Source organism: Takifugu rubripes, chromosome 19 (genome assembly GCF_901000725.2).
Source record: "Takifugu rubripes chromosome 19, fTakRub1.2, whole genome shotgun sequence".
In the NCBI taxonomy this organism is placed as follows: domain Eukaryota; kingdom Metazoa; phylum Chordata; class Actinopteri; order Tetraodontiformes; family Tetraodontidae; genus Takifugu; species Takifugu rubripes.
In genome coordinates, this window is record NC_042303.1 from 10,498,942 (window position 1) to 10,518,975 (window position 20,034).

Below are 20,034 nucleotides of genomic sequence, written 5' to 3' on the forward strand. Positions count from 1 at the left end.
CTTCGTGCTGCTCAGAGGAGTTACAGCAGCTTCTGGTTTGCGAGTCCTGAACAACTGATCGGCCGTCCCTCGGTGAATATGTCATCGTTTGAATTTATCCGGCGTTACCCGACATTATCAACATATTGTGGTAGCATGTTAGCTTATAATTCCCACAATCATCACCTCCACCGCCGATGGCGTTCTTTGAAATCTCATAACCCTGTTTTGTCTTTTGTCTGCAGTTTTAGATCATCTGCGTTTTGTTGCAAACCTTTTGCAGGACTGAAACCAGCACTCATGTCTTCCAGGGACCCGTGCCGGTGCTGCTGAAAGCACCCGGAACAGAATCGATGAGCCAGGATGATTTTAGCAGTAATTTATTGGACATTGAAACGCTTCCCACACTCCCCCTCCAGCACGAGCACACAGCAGGATGTGTGTGGAGGCCAAACACAATCATGATCATTAAAAGTGTCGTAGTTATCCTCGTAAATATCTTAGCGTTAACATCACCGCCACCGTTAACCAACGTGATGTCACAATAATCTCTCTTTACATCCAAACAAGAAAAACTTAAGTAAAGCGACACAACAAACCGGAATCAAACATGAACATCTGTCGGAAAGTGGCAGAACCTTCTGCTCAATGTCGTCCTCAAGAACACTTGAACTGGTTGACGGTTTAATCTGGATTAAATCTGGGAAAATTGAAGGAAAATATAGCAGCTGCAGCGTCGTTCAGGAGACATTTCCAACTTAAAATAAGATCCAGAGTCTTTCTAATCCACATAGGAATAAATTGCAGATGTTCACTTTGACTGGGAATACTGGAATCACATCCCACAAGAAGCAAGAGCACTGACCCAGTTTCTGAACAGACGACACACAAGAATGCAAACACGTACAGAGGTGAGGAGAGTGCCGGCCCCCGCGGGGCTTTGCTAAAACAACCAGAGGGACAGTCTCAGGAACAACCAAAGCCGGATTTAAAGTTGTAACCAGGCGGCACAAACTTAATCGTGCAGATGTTCGCCTGCGTGAACACACACACAAAACTCGTGTACAACAACTGATAAACAAGAGCACTTGAAGCACGTGGGGGGATGAACACGGCGAGCCTCAGAGGAATTATCAGTGATTTTGTGATTATGTAACCCAGCAGCAACCACGGAAATGCCAGTCAGGCGGGGAGGGCAGATTAGAGCCGGGGTACTTCCCCCCGGGCTTTAGAATTTACTCTGAAGACAGAACATTTGTCAAGAAATTCAGGTTACATAAAAGACCCGATTGAAAATAATGACCGTTGATCTCCAATGTGAGGGGGGACGCCGACACGTCGAAAGCACCCTGAACGCTGGCGCCGACTCCAGCGGAGGCAAGAGTCCGATGGTTGGAACAGGAACCTCGGAGAAAGGTGAGGATGGATGGCTGAGGAGAGAAGGTTGCCGTGGCAGCGTGCGAGGAGCCCCCGCCCGCCTCCATTTAGGTTCACGTGAGAATGCAGACCGACATACGCCATTTCAAATCGCACAGGTTTAAAGAGCAACATCGAGCACAGCTTTTTAAACAATATAACACTTTAGAGATACAATTTGACCCCCCCCCCCCGCCCCGCCGCCCCGCAGTTGTCGGATCCTGAACGAGTCCTGACGGTGGAAGCGGCTCTCGGGACGATGGCAGCGGCGGAGCTCCTAGAGACGCACGGTGTTGATGCGCAGCGGCTGCACGTTCTTGCCGTTGGCGTGACTCTGGCCGGGGCTGAAGTACGGGAAGACCTTGGTGGGGAACTTCTCCCGGTAGGTGTAGAGCCAGGACATGTCGTCCGCGTTGTAGAAGATGAGCAGGCCTTTGGGGTAGTCCAGGTACACCCCCACCTTCTCCAGCTTGCTCTTCACGTTGAGGCGGGTCCAGGGCTCCGTGCAGGCACTGTACTGGTTTCCATCGTGCATGACGATGCAGTAAAAGCCGCGGCTGGGCTGGATCTGGATGCTGCCCTTGCGGCTGACGGTCTCGTTGGCCACGCCTATCATCCACTGGGTTTTCTCAGAAACCATCACCTCCCAGTAATGGACCCCCGACACGAAGCCCTCGGCGCCCAGGACTGACACCTCTACGTCGAAGCGGCGCGGCGAGTCCTGCAGGGGCTGCGGGTGCAGATTCCCGTAGGCGACTATGGTGCAGTCGTCCGAGAGTATCAGTCTTTGGTGGGCTGTGACGGGGTCAAGGGTCAAGCTTGCTGGCACTGAGGTGAGCAGAAACAGACAGGATTTAGCCCTCAATGATCTCACTCAATTTACCATTTATTTGGTGCTGTTGAAGCACTAAAAGTTAACGGAATTGTCCTAATAATTGGCCCTGTCCCAGTTGGGCCAAACCGTCACATTTGAAACCAAAGCAGAAGAAATGTGGACCTAATCAATACTGCCGGGGACATTCTTCACCAGGTCTGCTTATCAAAGAACATTATCAAGCTGGGAAAACAGAGGCTTGTCTGTTTGATACATCAAACTTATAATGGAAATAGGAGATAACGGGGAATTTTGTAAACAGGGTGATGTCAGACGCCACACCAGCCAAGACGACAGCGTCTCCTGTGTAATGAAGTCATTGAAACTTTAGATGGGAGATTGTTGTGTGCCCCAGAACAACCAGAAATAACCACAGCAAAGAAATCATTCCCATGTCATAGACGAGGGAGGAGAAGCAGCACAGTCTGCTAACTTTGCCCGCCAACCCCTCAGCAACAACAGGAATGTTTTTATTTCATCTCTGGCAAATGCCAGTGATGTATGCTGTCCAATTGTTCCAGTTGGAGGCCAGTCAAGAGAGAGGGAAAAAAGAGATGCCTGGCTTCCCATCAGCCCACAGCAGGGTGAGGTGGGAAAATTGGACCAGGGAGCAAAAATTCCTCCTCGCATTATTTTAAATAATCTCCTGAGAATGAGTGATGGCTGTGGGATGGTGGGAGTTCAGCTCCTCTTGGCACTGAGAAACGCAGCAGTCACCCTCCTCCCACCAGGTCTGATCACTGTTTCATATGAAAGAAGCTGTAAAAAAGCTTAAAACCTTCTAAAATATTAATGCAAAGTAGGACCAATTCATAAGGTCACATTTATTTCAACTGTTAGCAGGTCATGTGTGATTTGGTGACTCTGTAAGAACGAGTAATCTGTCCCGGTCGTGTTCTGGTACCTGGTGTGATGTCCTGGAAGAGCAGCTTCCATATGGTGTACTGTAAGGGCCCCATGTATTTGGATGTTGGGAAGTCCTCATAGGTCAGATTTGTCTCGTGGATCTTCCCTTTAATCCTTAGACAAAAACAAAAGGTGGAACAGCTGACATGAATCATTAGTCACAAAGATGAAGAGGACATTCACGTTGCTGTAAAAACATCATTTTGAATTGAATCATTTTACTAAACAGCGTAAAGAAGAAAACTTGGTTTTAAACTTGCATATTAAACATGGTTCGGTAAAACGATGTAGCCCCGCCCATCACACATAATCTCTATGGATTATAGCCAAATTAAAACTCAAAAGGTTTCTGAGTAGTTCTGACCAATAATGTTTGAGTCTTTTCTCAGTTATAGCGAGTTGTTAACTAAAACTGATCGTATCTTTTCCTTACTTCCGCGGTAACATGACATCAGCTTTCACTCTGTCAACCTTTAACTTCATTAATCTGACTAAAGATATTAAAATGTTCCATTAAATCCTTCAAGATTAAAGGCTACTTCTGCCCTCCCCCCTCACCATCTGTTCAGGGATTAGCTCAACACCGCTGCTCAAATTCCAACTTTCACCAAAGTTCGGATAATGTCAGCATCAGCACGTGCACGCGTCCTTTAGACTGGGAATCGTGTGGGGAATATAACTGGAAGCACCTTTCCTCCGTGGTGGCGACCCCCTCCAGGAAGTCGTGCCGCCCGGTCTCGTTGAGGCGCTCCTGCAGGATCTGGATGCCCTCTTTGACATCGCGCAGCTGCTGGCTGTAGCGCTGGATCTTGTGCTCGATGTCAGCCAGCTTGCGCGCGGTGTCCATCTCCAGCTCTTCCAGCATGCTCTTCTGGCGCTCCCGCAGGTAGCGGTGGAGGCGCTCGAAGGCGTCGCCGATGGTAGCGCGCAGGCTCTTGGCCGAGGACTGCCACAAAGAGGAGAAACCCTTTAAAGAGCACGGCACTCTCAGCCAAGACATAAAAAGCCGCCAACAAAGAGCTTTGTGCTTTCCTGAGATGGCTTTCAGACCCATAATTAAATATGAGTCAGGAATTCAAAACCTTACAAAGTGCTTTTAATCGTGCCAATTCTGCATTAGCATTTAACCACCGATTCAGTTTGAAATTACATTGATTTTTAATTCTGGGTGAGAGCACTGAGCACAATGTTCCACTGAGAAAATATCGGTTTTACGACTGACGACAGCTACAAAAGCAAGAAAGAAGAATGGACGATCCTTCCATCCTGCCAGGGACGATGGCTGATTAGAGGACAGCGAGATGCTGAACAGTGCAGAAAAGCTGATTTGTTGTCGAAGATAGAAACGGAAGTCTGGACACTAAAGAGAATAAATCATGTGAGCGCCAGCTGTCTGACAGGCAGAACAAAGAGGTGTGATGCAAAAAGCCCCTCAAAAGCAAGAGAGCAGAGCAGCAACCTTTCAGATCGGAGCTTCTCAGGAAAGTGTTTCATTCAGACATGTTAGCGGCTCCCATGGCTGCCCGAGACAATCACCACTTCCTGAAGGAAGTGGAACCGAGGTTTGGGCATAAACACGGACCGATCACACAAGTTACACAGACGCTCACTCAAAGCATGGAAAAACCCATTAAAACATTTCAATTTTCTCTGACTGGAAACTTCAGCCACCCCTGATCCTTTGAGGAGGGCAGACGTTAGAAAGTGTGGCCTGAGAATTTAATTACTGCAGAGTTGTTCTGGTTTCACAAATCAGGGGAAAGACAAATAAAAGAAAAATCAGTTTAGATGGACATCAACAGTGAGGATGAGAGCTAATGCTGGATATGGGGTCGATGGGTAAATAAACACACACGCACGCACACACACACACACACACGCACACACACACGCACACACACACGCGCACACACACACACACACACACACACACACAGCTGAACGTGAAGATGAATCACATTTTCATGATACGGTAATTAGTTCTTACTGGCAATATGACTGGAGCATCTGGTAAAAGCTCGGGGAAATGTGAGAGATTTAGTCATGCGTGTTCCAAACAGGGCCTAGAAGACTGTGGTCTTATGTCCAACCATCTAGAATCATCCTGTCCTTCCCGCTGTGTGTGCTGAAGCTCCAAATTAAAGGGTTGTCAGTGCCGTGTGCCAATGGCTGAGAACACCCAGAGATGGTGACAGCAGCTCTAGGAAACCGCCGGTGTAATTTCCAGGGAAGGCTGTTATTATCCAGTGAATCCACAGCGAGGATGTGAAAAGTCCCATCCTGCAGGTGAATCCATAATCCCGCACGCGAGAATGAGAGCCAGATCTTTTAAACCTGGATATTACAGCTGACAGTGTGACACGACTGTAAACCCCACACAACAGAAATAACTTCAGCCAAGTTCAGAGGAGGAAGAGCTGCTGTATTTTGATGTCGGGTATTTAAACAAACCATCACGGTGTCTCTCTTCCAAGAAGACACGTCAGTGAAAAAGGATGCACATCTGACAAGATCAGCCTGTTCAGTGAGTCACTCCCAGGCTCGGATGATGACGGCAGGACTGTCTAACAGAGCCCGAAGGCCCTGCACTGCAGAGGGACGAGTGGGTGTGACGCCAGGCCGTAGGTGTGTGTGCGTGTGTGTGTGTGTGTGTTTCAGGTGGGGACTGCTGGGGTGTCTGCTGCTTAACCAAATCAAACAGGGCGTCAGGATTTAACAACCGCTCAATAAACCCATTTACCTGTTAGAATTGAACTGCCACTCTTTGTCTGCAAGAAAATGAAAAAGCAGCGACTGAAAGACAGCGCAACGCAGTTCCTGACATGTTTTTGTAAATGCCAGGTGCACAAAATGGTTTCCATTTGTCAAATCCGGGCAGCCCAAGGTGACTGTGTATGCAGTCTATGATGCATTTGCAGAGAGAGAAAACCAGCACTGACACTTCGACTCTTAATTCTGAAAATATTCTTAGCAGCCATTTAGAAGCTTTAGGGAATGCGGCTGTGTGCGGTGGCCTGTCCAGGGGCTAAAAGTGATCACCAAAGGCACCGTTTCCCTCAGCTTCTCCAAAACCTCTCAGGAAGAAACGGAACAGGAGCTCATAAGGGTGAGACACAGAATCACTCCAACACTCCAAACCAGACGATGAGAGCAGCAAAGAAGAAGCCGACACAGCCCACGGACAAAGCGGCAGAGAACCAGATGTTTGAAACAGCTGTACCTTGGTTTCAGTTAGTTGTCGCTGGAGGAGCTGCAGCGCCTCGGTGTGTCCTTTCTCACTGTCTTGGAGGATGGCCAGTTGCTCTTTCATCTCCCTCTGCAGGACGGCAGAAAACAGCAGGGTGACTGGTCACAGCACAGTTAGAGCGACGTTTCCATGACGAGATCCTGTCCAACTTGGTTCACATTTACTTTCTGTGTAAAGAAACTCCTGTTGAACTGTGAGGACTCAACAGATTTAAGCCTCGGCTACAACGTAAACAAGGCGTGCGGGGAGCGAGATCTGAAAGACGGAGTCTCTGGAGACGTGGGGATGTTTTCGATAAAACTGGGTCTCATCTCGAGTCGAGCACACGCTGGCAGGACCTGCGCCATTTACTCATCCGCGAGGCTCCCCCCCCAAGGCTGTGCGGAGGCTCAGCGCGCTGCTGGATGGGACACAGGCGGCACCAAAGGCATGGATGTTTGATGCAGATCCCAAATGCCGTCAACAGCGCTGCTCTCACATTTGTTCCGACATACAAGAGGCTCAGTAGGGAAAATGCAGGTACAGGTGCAGCTCTGCATCTTTGATTCTGTTCCAGCGTTTACATAATGAGGACATCATTTCAGAAAATGTTGTTGTTGCCTTAGCATTATTGCTACCGAAATAAAAAGAAAACCATGCTGCTAAACACGAAGCTTATCTCTCCAAAAGGAAATAAATGGTGGGAAACAATGGCTGGTGCAGCAGGGGAGCGTGACTTGCCATGCTAATGACAGGAGTGCAGCAGGCTCAGCGGGCTCTCCGCCTCATTGCTACACGCTTGTCTGCAGCAGGTCAAAGGCTGCTCCCACACACTGTGATAAACCAACACTGGCAGATTGGCAGGGAAAACATGCTCCGCTGTGATGGAGGACTGGTCAGCTGGGGGGCAAATCTTGACATCAAGCCAAAAGAAGCGTGCATACCAAGCCGGGCAAACGGCCGATAAGCGTGTCTAAAAAAAAGCTCTGGAATTACATTATCTGTGTTGTTTCCAAAGCTCAATTTTGTGAAGAGAAGACAAAACAACGTCTAATTTGTTATCCACTTTTTGAACAGAAACATTTCCTGGAAAGTAGAATTACAAAATGCTCTTTAACCTTCCTGGAAGCAGCAGCTGTGGGAAGTACAGGTCTGACGCAGCAATCAGAGGTTGTGATGACAGTCATCAGCATTGCAACATTAAGTAAACATAAAAGGGGATCACTGGCGCTGGCAGGTGGCCCGATAGTGAAGCTGGTGTGCACACATCATGGGAACGCACGGACTGGCCTCTGGACTCTTCATCACATTTGGGCATCCCAATTCTGACGTGACATTTAACCAAGACGTCAGGATGTAGCATCTATTTGGACCATTTTGTGGACATCAAAGACTAAACATTGCTACAAAGAAACGGCAGCGGCAGCATCATGCTGGTAAAAAAAAATAAAGAAAAAAAAGACTTAAATTAGGAGAAAACCCAGAAAACAGTCCAACAACATTTTTCCTCCAGCCAAACCGTGAAGTACACACTGAAGGCTAAATGAGAACGGTTTAAAGGCAGGTGAATGCACTGTAAACTGCTCAAAGAGTTTCTTTTAACTGTGAACTTCATTAGAGGCAGCAGCTCTTTGGGGGATATAGAGTGTGACATTGACTTCAATCTGCCAGTGAAGAGGAAACTGCACAGCCTGCAGCACCGCAGCATGCATAATACAAACGCCGAGAGGGTGGAGAGCGCCTTCAAACTCAGACACCCACCGCCGGCCTCCAGTGAGTTCACCTATGTGGGCCAATAACAAGAAGTAAAACAAAGGATCAGCTTCCAAGTCTCCATTGACAGATGTGCTGAATCCAGAGCCACTGAAGAGGAGTAATTACAGCTGCCACCTGTTTATCATGAGGTAAATGATTCAAACCTCAGCGGGGATGAAAATGGCTCAATCTACTGCGAAGGACGGTTCTGATTCACCTTGTTCAGCAGGAGTTTAATTCTGTCACGTAGCCAATGTCAAGCAGGAGACACTCCGGCAGTAACCTTCCCCGCCTCGTTCCAATTTATGATGGGCAAAGTCCGGTATTCGTTCTGTCGTCTGCTCCCAAGAATAGATTCGTGGTGGCAACGCCAAACAGGGGGAATAAATCAGCCTGACTACTACAAGGACACACAGGCACCTGCAGTATCTTGATCATCAGGCAGCTACAGGTAGAGGCTACGCAGATATCCACACGTGACCCTCACCGATATCAACTGACTGCAGAGTGAATAACACACGTCATTTCTTGAAAATGTGCATGACACAGCTCTTGCAGTTGTGTCATCCCTGCCGTGCTCCTCATCTTGTGTCCTGCTGTTTGACCCTCACGTGCAGTCAGGATGTGGTGCCGACCCGCGTTACCTCGCAGCAAATGCCCACAACCGGGACGTGAAAGTGCCAGCAAGTGCACTATGAGGTCACCGCTTCAGGAGGGCGTCTGATGAAACATGATGTTGAGTGACGGGCCCGTGTGTCACAACAGGGACGTTTTCACAGCTGTCACCGTCAAACCGTGCACAGTGAGGAGAAGCATCTGGCTGTAAAGAGCAGCCAGCAACTGTTGTCACGGCGATACCCATGAAGACCAGGGTTGTTGTGATGTGGAGTCAAATCAAATATACTGCATTTGCACCCCCACATACTGTTATTCTGTGTTACCTAAACTCTGAGCATTGACCCAGGGGAATGTGAAACACCGTCGCCGTATACTGGAATAATAGAAAAGGGTGAGGAATGATGAGGGCCAATAATTACCTGGCTGTGGTGTGACAGCTGCCACCAACCTGCCCCGGGGTATCAACAAACACACAGCAATAAAGGAGCTGGAAAAGTGCTGCGTCAGGCGACAAACTTCAGCGCATTTGTTCTGTGACGAAGAAATAAGTGAGCTTCTTTTAACATCTCTCCTTTCCCCCAACATCAGCAAAGTCTGCAGCCTCTCAGGGGGGTACAAGGTTCAAGGCTGCAGCCTGGGCTAAGCCAGCTGGGCAGAGTGTGCAGGAACGGCGCTGAGCTGCAGCGCAGAGACACGCCATTAACCTCCGACATCTGTCACGGTGAGCTGGAGGCAGTCGGAGGCAAGAACAACATGTACAGTACCAAAGTGTGGATCCACAGCAGTAATGTGAAATAGGGCTCCACTGCAGGTCATGTGGCATTAACATAAAGTCCCCTGCAGCCAAAACGTCCAGGATTATGTTTGAATTTCTAATTTCAGATCAGATTACCACCCCAGTGGATTACACACTTATCAAAATGTGAATAATATGCTGACTTTTACCTTCAAATCAACGTCAACGTAGCATTTACATCAAGCCTTTAAACAGTCGAATGATAAACAGGTGATAAAACCTAAATTTTCCACATTCGCCACTTAAATAAAAATAAAATGCTGAAAATTCTAATGTTACTTGGACCGGTAATGACATCAGTCCGTTTCTGGAAAGATCTGAACCTTTCTTGGTCATATAGATAAAATGTATATTTAGAGATAACTCATCTAATAGTCCCTCTAGTGAGTATAACACTTGGGGTTTGAACATCAGATCAAAAATAAGCACAAATGAGTCTACCAGCAACATTTCGTAGAATGAGGTGGGGGTGAAGGAGTGCAAATGCTAGAAACCACCCCCCCCAGCCCTCTGAATATAGGCCATGTCGTGTAAATGATGAATGCTCGGAGGACGTTGCTCCACTTCCTGGAGCGAGGACGGGCACGCAGCATGCAAATGTAACACCACAAATGTAAACTACCACAAGACTGTGTGTCCGATTTAATAACCGGGACCGCAAACTGGGCAGAGCCGCGATGTCTGAATCCCCCCGGTGTGTGCGTGTGTGTGTGAGTGTGTGGGTGTACAGAGTAAGAGGCATTTCAATGACAGCAGAACACGTTTTGAAAGATCCGAATCAGTTTAATCATCTACAAAAGTGTAGGAGCTGAGATTGAGTAGGAGTAAATTAAAGGAAAATGTACACAAATATTTAACAGATGACTTATTTAGCAGCTCATTTCCCCACATATTGTGACTCGCACCCAACACTAATACTCCAGGTAATTGGAGCACATTCAGTGAGTTTGTTTTCCTCTAAATATTGCTGGTCTTGTATTTGAGGGCAAGCCTCAGTGAAAGGAATGGCTGATTGAGGCAGCAGATTATAGACTGTGTATCCAAGGTTGTTTTCTGTGTCAACTGGACTGTTTTTCTTCTCTTTTGAAGACTCAATGTCCTTGGATACCTTGGATAACTATGACCTGGATGATTGAGAATCTTCACACACATTATACGCTATGATTCCAATTAGAGAATCAAATCACTCGGAGAGTTCCGAGTTGTCTCCCTTCTCGTCAGATGCAGCTATGCTTGTGGTCCATCACATATATGCCATAACCCCAGCGTCACCATGGTCCACTCGATTCGACATCAGCAAACCACCCACCTACAGGGCACCATACACGCCTGCCACCTGCCCCGTGCAGTGACAATGTGAAGGTGCTAGATGTTAGGGTGCTGGTCTGGTGCGGTTACACGGTGTCTGTGGTTGCAAGGCTGATTAGATGTACTGTCAAATTGTCTTTAATTGATGACTCTGGTGGTCAATCTTGCCGTCAGCATACCAGCTGCACACTCCCTCAAAACCTGTGACATCTGTAGCTGCACATGTTAGAGTGGCCTTTTGTTGGGGGCAGCCTGAGGCTCACCTGTGGAATAACCATGCAAGTCTGAGCAGCATCTCCACAAAAGGACCCACTAACACAGATTTAGACAGACTTGTAAACAATATTTGGGAGAATGGGCCTTTTGTGTACATAGAAAAAGTCTTTGAGTTCAGCTCATGAGAGATGGGAGCGAAAACAATGATGCCGAGTTTAAATTTTCGTCCAGCGTAATTTTAATTCAGAGTTTTCTCTCCAACATCATCATTTACACTGAATAAACAACTGTGTAAGTGACCCTCGGATGCATTTGACTTCCAACAGTGTTTCTATTGCAACTAAAAACAACCTTGTGTCATTTTTCAGACGAATCTTCTTTGGATTAGTCAAACCTTTAACAGTCAGCATGCTGATAACGTGAAATGATGGAGTCAGACGCAAAACCTTTTTTTTGGGGGGGGCATTTACATGCCAGCAGGCACAAGGATAACAAATGTGTTTTGCCTCTAACACAGCGAGGCTACAGCTGGAATATATTTGGCTGTAGCTACACAGACGGGGGGGGGGCTCGGGCTTGCCGGAAGCTCCATCTGACCAAACAAAGACTGCAATTTCTCTGCTTTTATTAACCCCTCGAATTATAATTTGAGACACCTTTTTGTCACCTCACCTCTATAATATGGATATTTTGGACACCCTCAGCACATTTCCATTTCCATAAATTTTAAATACAGCCTACAGCCAATTCTGGGTTTTATTAGGTCCTCTGATAATTTCTAATATTCACGCCTTGACCGTGATGCTAATGAAGCCCTGGAATCATGAAAAAGGAGATGTTAACAGTCAATGCACATCTAGTTTATGCAGTACTGATCAACATAAACCCGTGCAGGCCTTCATTAGCCATTAAAAAGGTTAGGCACTGCAGACCTCTGTCACCATCACATAATCATCAGTTGACTGGGGAAAAAAGGGCGGCTCAAGCCGTCCCATCTTATTAATTAGTCATCTAGTATCCAGATGTACTCATTCATGTCTGTCAAACACTTATTAACCAGTTGTTTTTATTAAACGTCATGGTGAGAAAAGGAGGATCTGCTGAATAACTAAATTTCTTGCAGTTGCTGAGACAGGAAACCTCTGTTACTGTTTACAGTGGCAAAAAAAATGTTCACCAACAATGGCGGCTTCTCCCCAGTCATTAAACTGACCTCAGGCAAAAGAGAACTGCATTACAGGATAAGAACAAGTGCTGAAAACAACTGGCTGCAGATCTGGTCACACTATAACTTATATAATTCAAAAACAGATTGTATATTTTTACATCCTTGAGTTATCCAAATGACTGTAGAAGGTTAGTTAAGGTTCCCCACAGATAAATTAAAATGTTGCCTCGCAGATGGACTAACCACTTGAACATTTTTAGGTTCCCAGGAAACAGCAATGGGGTGCCTGCAGCTGTAAATGAGGACTCTGACCAGCAGCACGTCTAATTAAATCATCTGCAGCGTATCGCAGAGACGGGGCATTACAAGTGATTAGTCTGGGCCAGCTACGTCCAGCCCGCTGAGAACAATGACCAATAATCCGTCTTAATTCTCCAGCTAATCAAATAACTGGAGCTCAGAATCTCGAACAGAGGAGTTCACATCCACTAAATTAGTCCAACTTGACAAGGACAAATGAACAGGAAGTCAGAGAAGCGGCCAGACTGTGAGCAAGCGCGCATTCCCTCTTCGACACTTCCACTCATCTTTTGCACGGTACTTTTTAATGAACACTTTAAAAGCAGAATCTCTGGTGCTTTCTCTCACATGGGGGGGGGGGGGGGGGCAGCTCAGGAATAATCCACATTCTAAGCTTCAAAACTATGAGGACAGCACTTCCCCTTTCATTCACTACATGTCAGGTGAAGCTCTACCCTCTACCAATCCCCTCAGGCCTGACAGGCCAGTTACAGCACGCACGCCTGTGACCTCCAGCTCCAAAAATCCAAGAACCGGTGGGATCCGACAGATACACTGCAGAACATTTCTTTATGATGACTCACTGGGTCGGTGGTGGGTGAGTGTGTACACTGCTGCAGTCCAGCAAAACTTTGTAATAAATCAATAACCGTGTTGAGGAAGAGACTGTTAACCTCAAATTCTTGGTTACTTAAATGTATTTTTAAAAAAAAAAAATTTATATGATATAAATAAATAGGAAAGATTTACTACACAAACATTTCATCACCTTCACTCGCCTATCTTAAGTGTGAGCCAAAGTAATCAATAACAAGACAAAAGGATGTTGAAGGCTGTTAAACCAACTCCACATGTCCAATTCATCCAGCACCTCAAATCAAAAGACAACATGTCCAACAGTAAACGTTCATGCTTCGAGCATTCTTAATGCTGCCAGGAATATGTGCTGCACAGAACATGTGGATACCTGCCTTCCAGTCCTGATGATGGAAAATATCTCTTCACTAACTATGCCAGAAGGATTCAGAGTGTTAGTGGGCAAGCTGGGCAGACTGACTGCTGTGGGACTAGAACGGTGTTCTCAATGCTAGGTTTCTTTAAAGAAACGGGCTTTTAAGCCAGATGACAGATTCATGAATAACAGTGAATGAGCAGTAAAAAGACATGAAGTGAGCGAGAGCTGGTGGAGGAAAGAAGATTGAAATAAGCCATTGGGGAGATGGCAGCTGTGGGTGCCCTTGAATTGCCTGACTCATTACTGCAGCAGCACGGCAGTGCATGGTGATGGGGCACTCAGGGAGAGAAAAGCTCTCGGCTGGGCTCCGACAGCCGGGGAGTGAAAGAAGGGTGTGTTTCTGAAACCACCAGAGGGACGATACAAAGAGCCGCTGCGCTGCTTCGGGCTTCTCACGACATCCTGCATTAGAGCCAGGCACCAAAACACCCAACATTTGGAAAGGCATGAATGTGGTTTAACAGAGTTCTGGGATATATACGGGACAATATATATGCACGGGGGCTCTGGAGTGACAGCTCTGTGTGGGCGATTCAGGAAACAAATTTCTGCAGCTTCCACCCAGATGACATTAGTGCACATCCTCCTACTGCTATAATACAGGGATATAATAACAGGAGTGGTGCACATCATGGGTGCAATCAGCCAAGATGCAGGGAGCCCAGCTAAATTCAATCCATCATATATTCATATAAATATTAATGACATGACTGCTCTACACAGCAGAACCTCGGTGTCAGCCTGATATTACAAAAATAATTTTCTTCTTTGTTTCATTTCCATCTGTCTCCAATTAGATGCTCAAACTCTTTGTAGGATTTGTTTAAAAACTGATTAATAATTAAGAATTTACGCAACACCAGACTAACGTAGAAAGGGATGAAGTTCGACTGTCCACAAAACACAAAAAATTAAATATTTCTGTCTTCTAAGAGACCAAGAGATTAAAAAAAGAGCAACTATTGTGTTTAAAGCTTGAATAACACACCTAATTCCCAAAAATGAATGGGTAAGGAGCCATGGTCGTCTTTTCCCTCTTATCAAGTCTTACACTGCTGTCAAATAGAGCGGAAACATGTCCCCAGGGCAGGCAGACAGCAGGAAGAGCCTGTCTCGCCCCGGTCACTCGCAGCCCCGCCGACACTCTTCATCATCACAATTAAAGCGCAGAGGCTGCTGTGGCCTCCATGGGAGCCGACAGCCAAATTATGGCAACATCGAACCGTCATGGAGAACGCCGCTTATCCCTGCACAGCTTCAGCAATCCAGACAAGCTCTTTGAAAAACACTGCCAGAGCTCTCAGTGGGGAGAGTAATCTAAACACCATTACCTAAGTTGCCAAAAATAAAAAGGTATTATTTCCCAGAACATCAAGCACTTCAGGAAATGAAGGATGCGCCTTTGAAGAGAATGTCTGGCTCTTTTTCACAAACTCTGTATTAAATTCAAAATTTAACAGGCAGAACAAACTAAGACACATTTCCACTCACACAATGTTAAGATACGAGACTCTGAATTTTACTATTGGTAATAGATCAAAACACCACACTCTGCTGCTTTCACTTTTCAATTCAGTATAATATGATGGTAAAAACCAGCTTAAATCAAGGTTGAATCTGCATTGCTGTGTCATTTATTTTGAGAAGTTCTCGTGACCAAGCTGATGAGGCCACAGCTGAGTTTACAGGGATGACAAGCAGCGGGAGGTAAAGCTCCGGCAGGATCTGAGGTCAACAGAGTGACATGCCAGACTAAGGAGATTACAGCCTGCTACACACCAACCAAAGACTGGCTCCAGCATCGGGCAGCCAAACACACTCGTCAACAGAGTTAAGGATGCGTCATCACAGACTCCTGTCACACTGGCCCATCGCTCAAATTCATGTGATTATATACGTAACTGGACGCTTTTCTGGTGAAACATGGAAACGAATGCTGTGCAGAAGACCGCTGACCTCCGACAGGATGATGGAGGACATGTCCACCCAAAAGAGCCAATATCCTGAACAAACTGCAGGTGTACTGCCATGTCTCATGAACGGTGACTCAATATTTCTCCAAAATTAGAGGGGCCAGAGAAAATAGAGACACATAAAACCAGAAAATACAGAAAATCTAAATGCCTAACTTATCAGAACGCTTTCTTCTCATCTACAAACTTCACTTCCGTGAAAAAAATAAAAATAGCTTTACTTTAAAAGAGGCTGCCAAGCTGGCAGGGCGCACGTCCTTCTGTCCCACACAGTCAGAACACTGCAGCTGACAGCTGATGCACTTAAACGCATCGTCGCCGTGTTGTTTTGGGATTTAGATTAGGAATGGCCGGCACTCAACATGATGCTGCAGGCGCGTCTTTAACACATGCTCCTATCTGCTTACTAAAGAAAACGCACTAGGCTACAAGTAAGCCTTTGACAAATATCAGAGAGCAGCACTTTCACACCAGATTTGGGCAGTTCAGACACAGTAGAACAGAACTGTTCCCACGGAACACCATGGGAACATGGTCTTGTTATACTAAAACACCTCGCTTGTAGATCTGAAAGGGCGAGTATGCCAGGCTCATCATCATGCTTGTTATCTGATGGTGCCTCTATGTACTCATACTCCTTTTCAATGTTGTAGCTTTGGGAAGCCTCCAAGCCTCCTGCCAGAATACAAAATGGCAGATGGATGTCGTAAATCGAGCTGCAAGCAGAGGAAAACTCTGGATTCCAAGAAAAGGAGAAGGATCTTGTCCTGGGCCTAATTATTTCTGCTGTCAGATTATACAGTTTTACCTTTCTCAGGGTTCCATAGTCAGAAGGAAGCTTAAGATGTCACTGTGCTGTTTAATTACATTTCCTATGGAAAGAAAACCAAATCAAAAGCAACTTAGTGTTTACAAGAAGTCGATTTAACTCTTAAAGATGTGTGTTAATTTGGGGAAAACTTTCATTTAGTGGTCACTGGTCATGAGAAAAGGTAAGGGTGGCGAGTATTTTCAGGAGGAAGCCAAAGAAAGGAGGAGAAAATTGTGCATCAACACATTATTCCCACAACACAATGCTCAAATTAGTATAATAGGTTCTTTCTGCAGATTCAGAGGAAGATCCTGTTCAGTTTCAGTACTGATGGTTATCCAAAAAAACACATTAACTACAGTCCTGGAAACTGAAAAATAGCTCCAAGTCAAAAATCACGAGGCTCTGATTATTTCAAGATGTGCCCAAGCATTAAGGCATCTGAAAACATGCACGACAAACACTGAAACTAGTGGAAACTAAAAGTTACTTTTATAAAGGGAATGTCTTTATAGCACACATTTTTCTTTTATATCCCAAAACAGACTGAACCTGAGTGAAACTCATAACCTAGAAGAAAGCAAGCTTGAGATTATTAGAGGACACAATAACAGTTAATTGTTCACAGTAGCTGGAGAAGCACACGAATATGAATAACAGGAAAGTTTAATTTTACATCTACAACCACGGTTAATACTTTTGAGTAGCTGCCAATGTGACGGTTTGTGTTGGCGTGAGCTTTAACCAACACGATCCACCAACATTCTGCTATCTGAGAGTTCCATCTCCCAACTGCTGGTAACTAGAAAGGCAAGAGAGGATTTAGAAGTTACAGACCAGAGTGATCAATAACAGCAACCTCAAGAAATGACAGGCTCCGTGGAGTTAGAGCGGGATTGCTTTCTCCGGTAAATGGAACAAAGGTAGAACTAGAAGAGGAGCCTTGTTTCACTGTTATTGCATTTTGGCTACATAATAATACAGCCACTGCCAGGAAGGCAAACAGAGGACCTTTTTGTTACGGCAGAGCAAATATGATATGTGACATCACATAGAAACTGATGAAGAAAAAAAGAGTCTTAATTGAAACGTCCCATTTCCATGAAAGATTCCAGCTAGTGCTTTCAAGATATTGGATTTTTCAGAGCCCAGACATGTCAAGTGTAAAATGTAGAACAATACGATTGCAGCACATTAATATGATCATTGCTGATGGTCGCTACGTAAAGCATTTATACCTTATTACTCAGCACAAACTGTATCATCATTACTCACGAGCGGAGCTGCACTGTGGCAACAGAGGACTGAGCCGTCAGGGCAGCTCCCACACAGCCAATGAGTTTAGCTGAGTGTTTAGAGTGCTGTCGGGTATGAAAAACATTTCAACCTCACCCTTTCTTCTAAGCCGTCAGCGCGTGAGTGACCCAACTGACCTGTATCTCCTCGTAGGCTTCGTCGATAGTGGTTACTTGGTGCTGCTCGTGTAACGCCGGCTCGTCGCAGAAGAAGCACACCAGGCTTTTGTCAGTCAGGCAGAAGAGCTTGACCTTCTCGTGGTCCTTGCAGGGGTAGGAGCTCCTCTGAGCGTTGAGGATGGCGTCCAGCGGGAAGGCCGAGTACCGCTCCACAATGTTGGACAGTTTCAGACTTGGCGAGAGAAGAGGGTCGATGAAGGTCCTCCGACACTCCGGGCAGTCCCGCGTTCCGTGAGGCTCCTGCCTGCTCCAGTGCTCAGTGATGCACTTTCTGCAGAAGTAGTGCTCACAACCGAAGCTGACGGGGTCTTGGTAGATGCTGAGGCAGATGGAACAGAGGAGCTCGTCCTTTAGAGAGCAAGCCATTTGAATCCCCCGACAGCGAGCGGCATCTACGAAGCCAAACCTAAGGAGCTGTGTGATTTAAGCTTGGAGCGTGTGGATCACTGCCATGTGATGAGTGGCAAGATCTTCAGAAAATTGGTATTTCTGTTGTATCTGTTAAGATGGAGAAAACACCTTGATGGAAAAACAAATAATTGATGAGTGTATTCTAAACAGTAAGTTTCTTGGTCACATTTTAATGGTTGAAAACATTCACTTGAAGAATAAATATTTAAGCAAAGAACAAACCTTGTAGAACTAGAGGGAACATAGATCAAATAAACGGAAATGAAAGCAAAATTAAACCCGATCTCGATCAGTTTAGTGTTCATTTACGAGGAACCCCCTCCCTCCAAAGCATCAAGTTACTTAATGACTTCCCTAACTGTGAGAATGTTTTTTAGCCCCATCCCTCCACCCTGTATCGTTTGAAGGTTTTGCTGGCTTGACCAGCAAGGAGCCTGCGTCAACCAGCCGGGAAATGGGGCAACACCTGCAGCGGAATTACCTCCCCTCTTCCGTGAGCCGGTGTGAAGACGCTTCCTTTTAAATGCCCCAGTGATGAGGCGGTTCACCAGCCCGAATCACGCTTTCTACTATGCAACATTTACCACGCACCGTCGCGCCAACATCTTCACTGCAGGTTGTTAAAGGTGCTATTTAAATGGCCTCATCTGCCCTGTTTTTTCCTCCCGGCTGCGATTGTAAACATAAAGGACCGTGAAGGCAGCACGCACGGGGGCAGAATGTGAAGGCAAACATAAAACTGGCTAAACACTGTTCCAATAAGCTACCTGTTAAAAAGTTTAGATTTTAAGGGAGAAAAGGAGAAGTGCCAGCACCAGGATATGACATTTGATAGGAGAAGAGATGCAAAAGGAGTGAGGTGGGAAAGCAGCAACTTACCGGCCACTCAGAGGGGACTTGAACGACTCGACCGCAAGTGTCTTTCAGGAAGAAGAGCAACACACAGCGGCAACAGACGCAACCAACTGTGTGTGGCCACGGGGGAGTTTTAGCACAACGTTAATTAAATAACCGCTTTTATGCGATCAATTTCCTTACGAAACAGCCGTGGTGTTTATATGTAATTCTGTAACGTACAAGTGAAGGGTGAAAATGTTTACAAAATCAACTTATGCGTTTTAATAGGGAAATGGTTCGGACCGCCCTGCTCTCACCCCTTCCTTCTCCCGGTTAGCATCAGCGCTAAGATACGTAAATTACGATAAAACGAATAAGACATAATATTACGCGACAACGATCAATTATATTGAGGGCAGTTTGACACGAGAATAAAGTAAGACTAGGTAATAATATCTCATTAAACTGTCAGCCTGAGACGTTTTTATGTCCTGTAGAGAGGTTTCAATGGGATGCACTGTCACCATGTGACCTGCAGGTGTCAGTAACGTCCGTAGATAAAAGAGAAAGCCCCTAATTCCCAGCACACATCATTTAAATTTAAATAAATCAATATGGTATCTTATAGCAGTATATACAGCTTGCTTACTCGTTGTGATTGTGTCATTTTATTGCAATTGCTAATTCTTAACCATTAAGAGTGCTGCCATGAAATACTGTATTTAAACATGTAATCTCTTAATAACATGTTAGAATTACAGGTGTTCTAACATCTTTCATCTGGCAGCTTAGAATTTATAAGATATACTTTTATTTTTCATAATGTTATGAATAGCAACTCATTTTCAAATAAATTAAAACACCTCCTCACGCACATGCACTGATACACCAAATTAAATCTCTCCTAAACAAAACATTCTCTTTGCATTTGTTCTCTAAGTCTAAAAGTG

At 45.7% G+C, this 20,034-nt stretch overlaps 1 protein-coding gene across 3 annotated transcripts; it reads right to left on the minus strand.

Annotated features, from left to right (window-relative positions):
* Nucleotides 1-343: 343 nt before the first annotated feature.
* trim62.1 (tripartite motif containing 62, tandem duplicate 1) lies at nucleotides 344-19,938 on the minus strand. Of its 3 annotated transcripts, none has more exons than XM_003973337.3 (6): nucleotides 19,127-19,938; nucleotides 17,795-18,334; nucleotides 6,396-6,491; nucleotides 3,865-4,121; nucleotides 3,174-3,289; nucleotides 344-2,223 (listed from the first exon to the last, which is right to left on the minus strand). In XM_003973337.3, exons 2-6 carry the CDS (start codon nucleotides 18,200-18,202, stop codon nucleotides 1,673-1,675), a joined length of 1,428 nt encoding a protein of 475 aa, XP_003973386.1. In that variant the 5' UTR covers nucleotides 18,203-18,334; nucleotides 19,127-19,938; the 3' UTR covers nucleotides 344-1,672. The 3 variants fall into 3 exon arrangements, with proteins under 3 accessions (XP_003973386.1, XP_029682212.1, XP_011612294.1); XM_029826352.1 differs by having other exon boundaries at nucleotides 17,795-18,355; nucleotides 19,127-19,190; XM_011613992.2 differs by lacking the exon at nucleotides 6,396-6,491.
* Between the last annotated feature and the right edge of the window lie 96 nt (nucleotides 19,939-20,034).

What these genes read in the sequence shown, in the direction of transcription:
- trim62.1 (XM_003973337.3), bottom strand. Translation starts at nt 18,202, where the DNA reads ATGGCTTGCTCTCTAAAGGACGAGCTCCTCTGTTCCATCTGCCTCAGC. An exon ending in AAGCCTACGAGGAGATACAG is followed by an intron (nt 6,492 to 17,794) that starts GTCAGTTGGGTC and finishes GCCGTCCTGCAG; the next exon opens with AGGGAGATGAAAGAGCAACT. An exon ending in CTTCCAGGACATCACACCAG is followed by an intron (nt 2,224 to 3,173) that starts GTACCAGAACAC and finishes TGCTCACCTCAG; the next exon opens with TGCCAGCAAGCTTGACCCTT.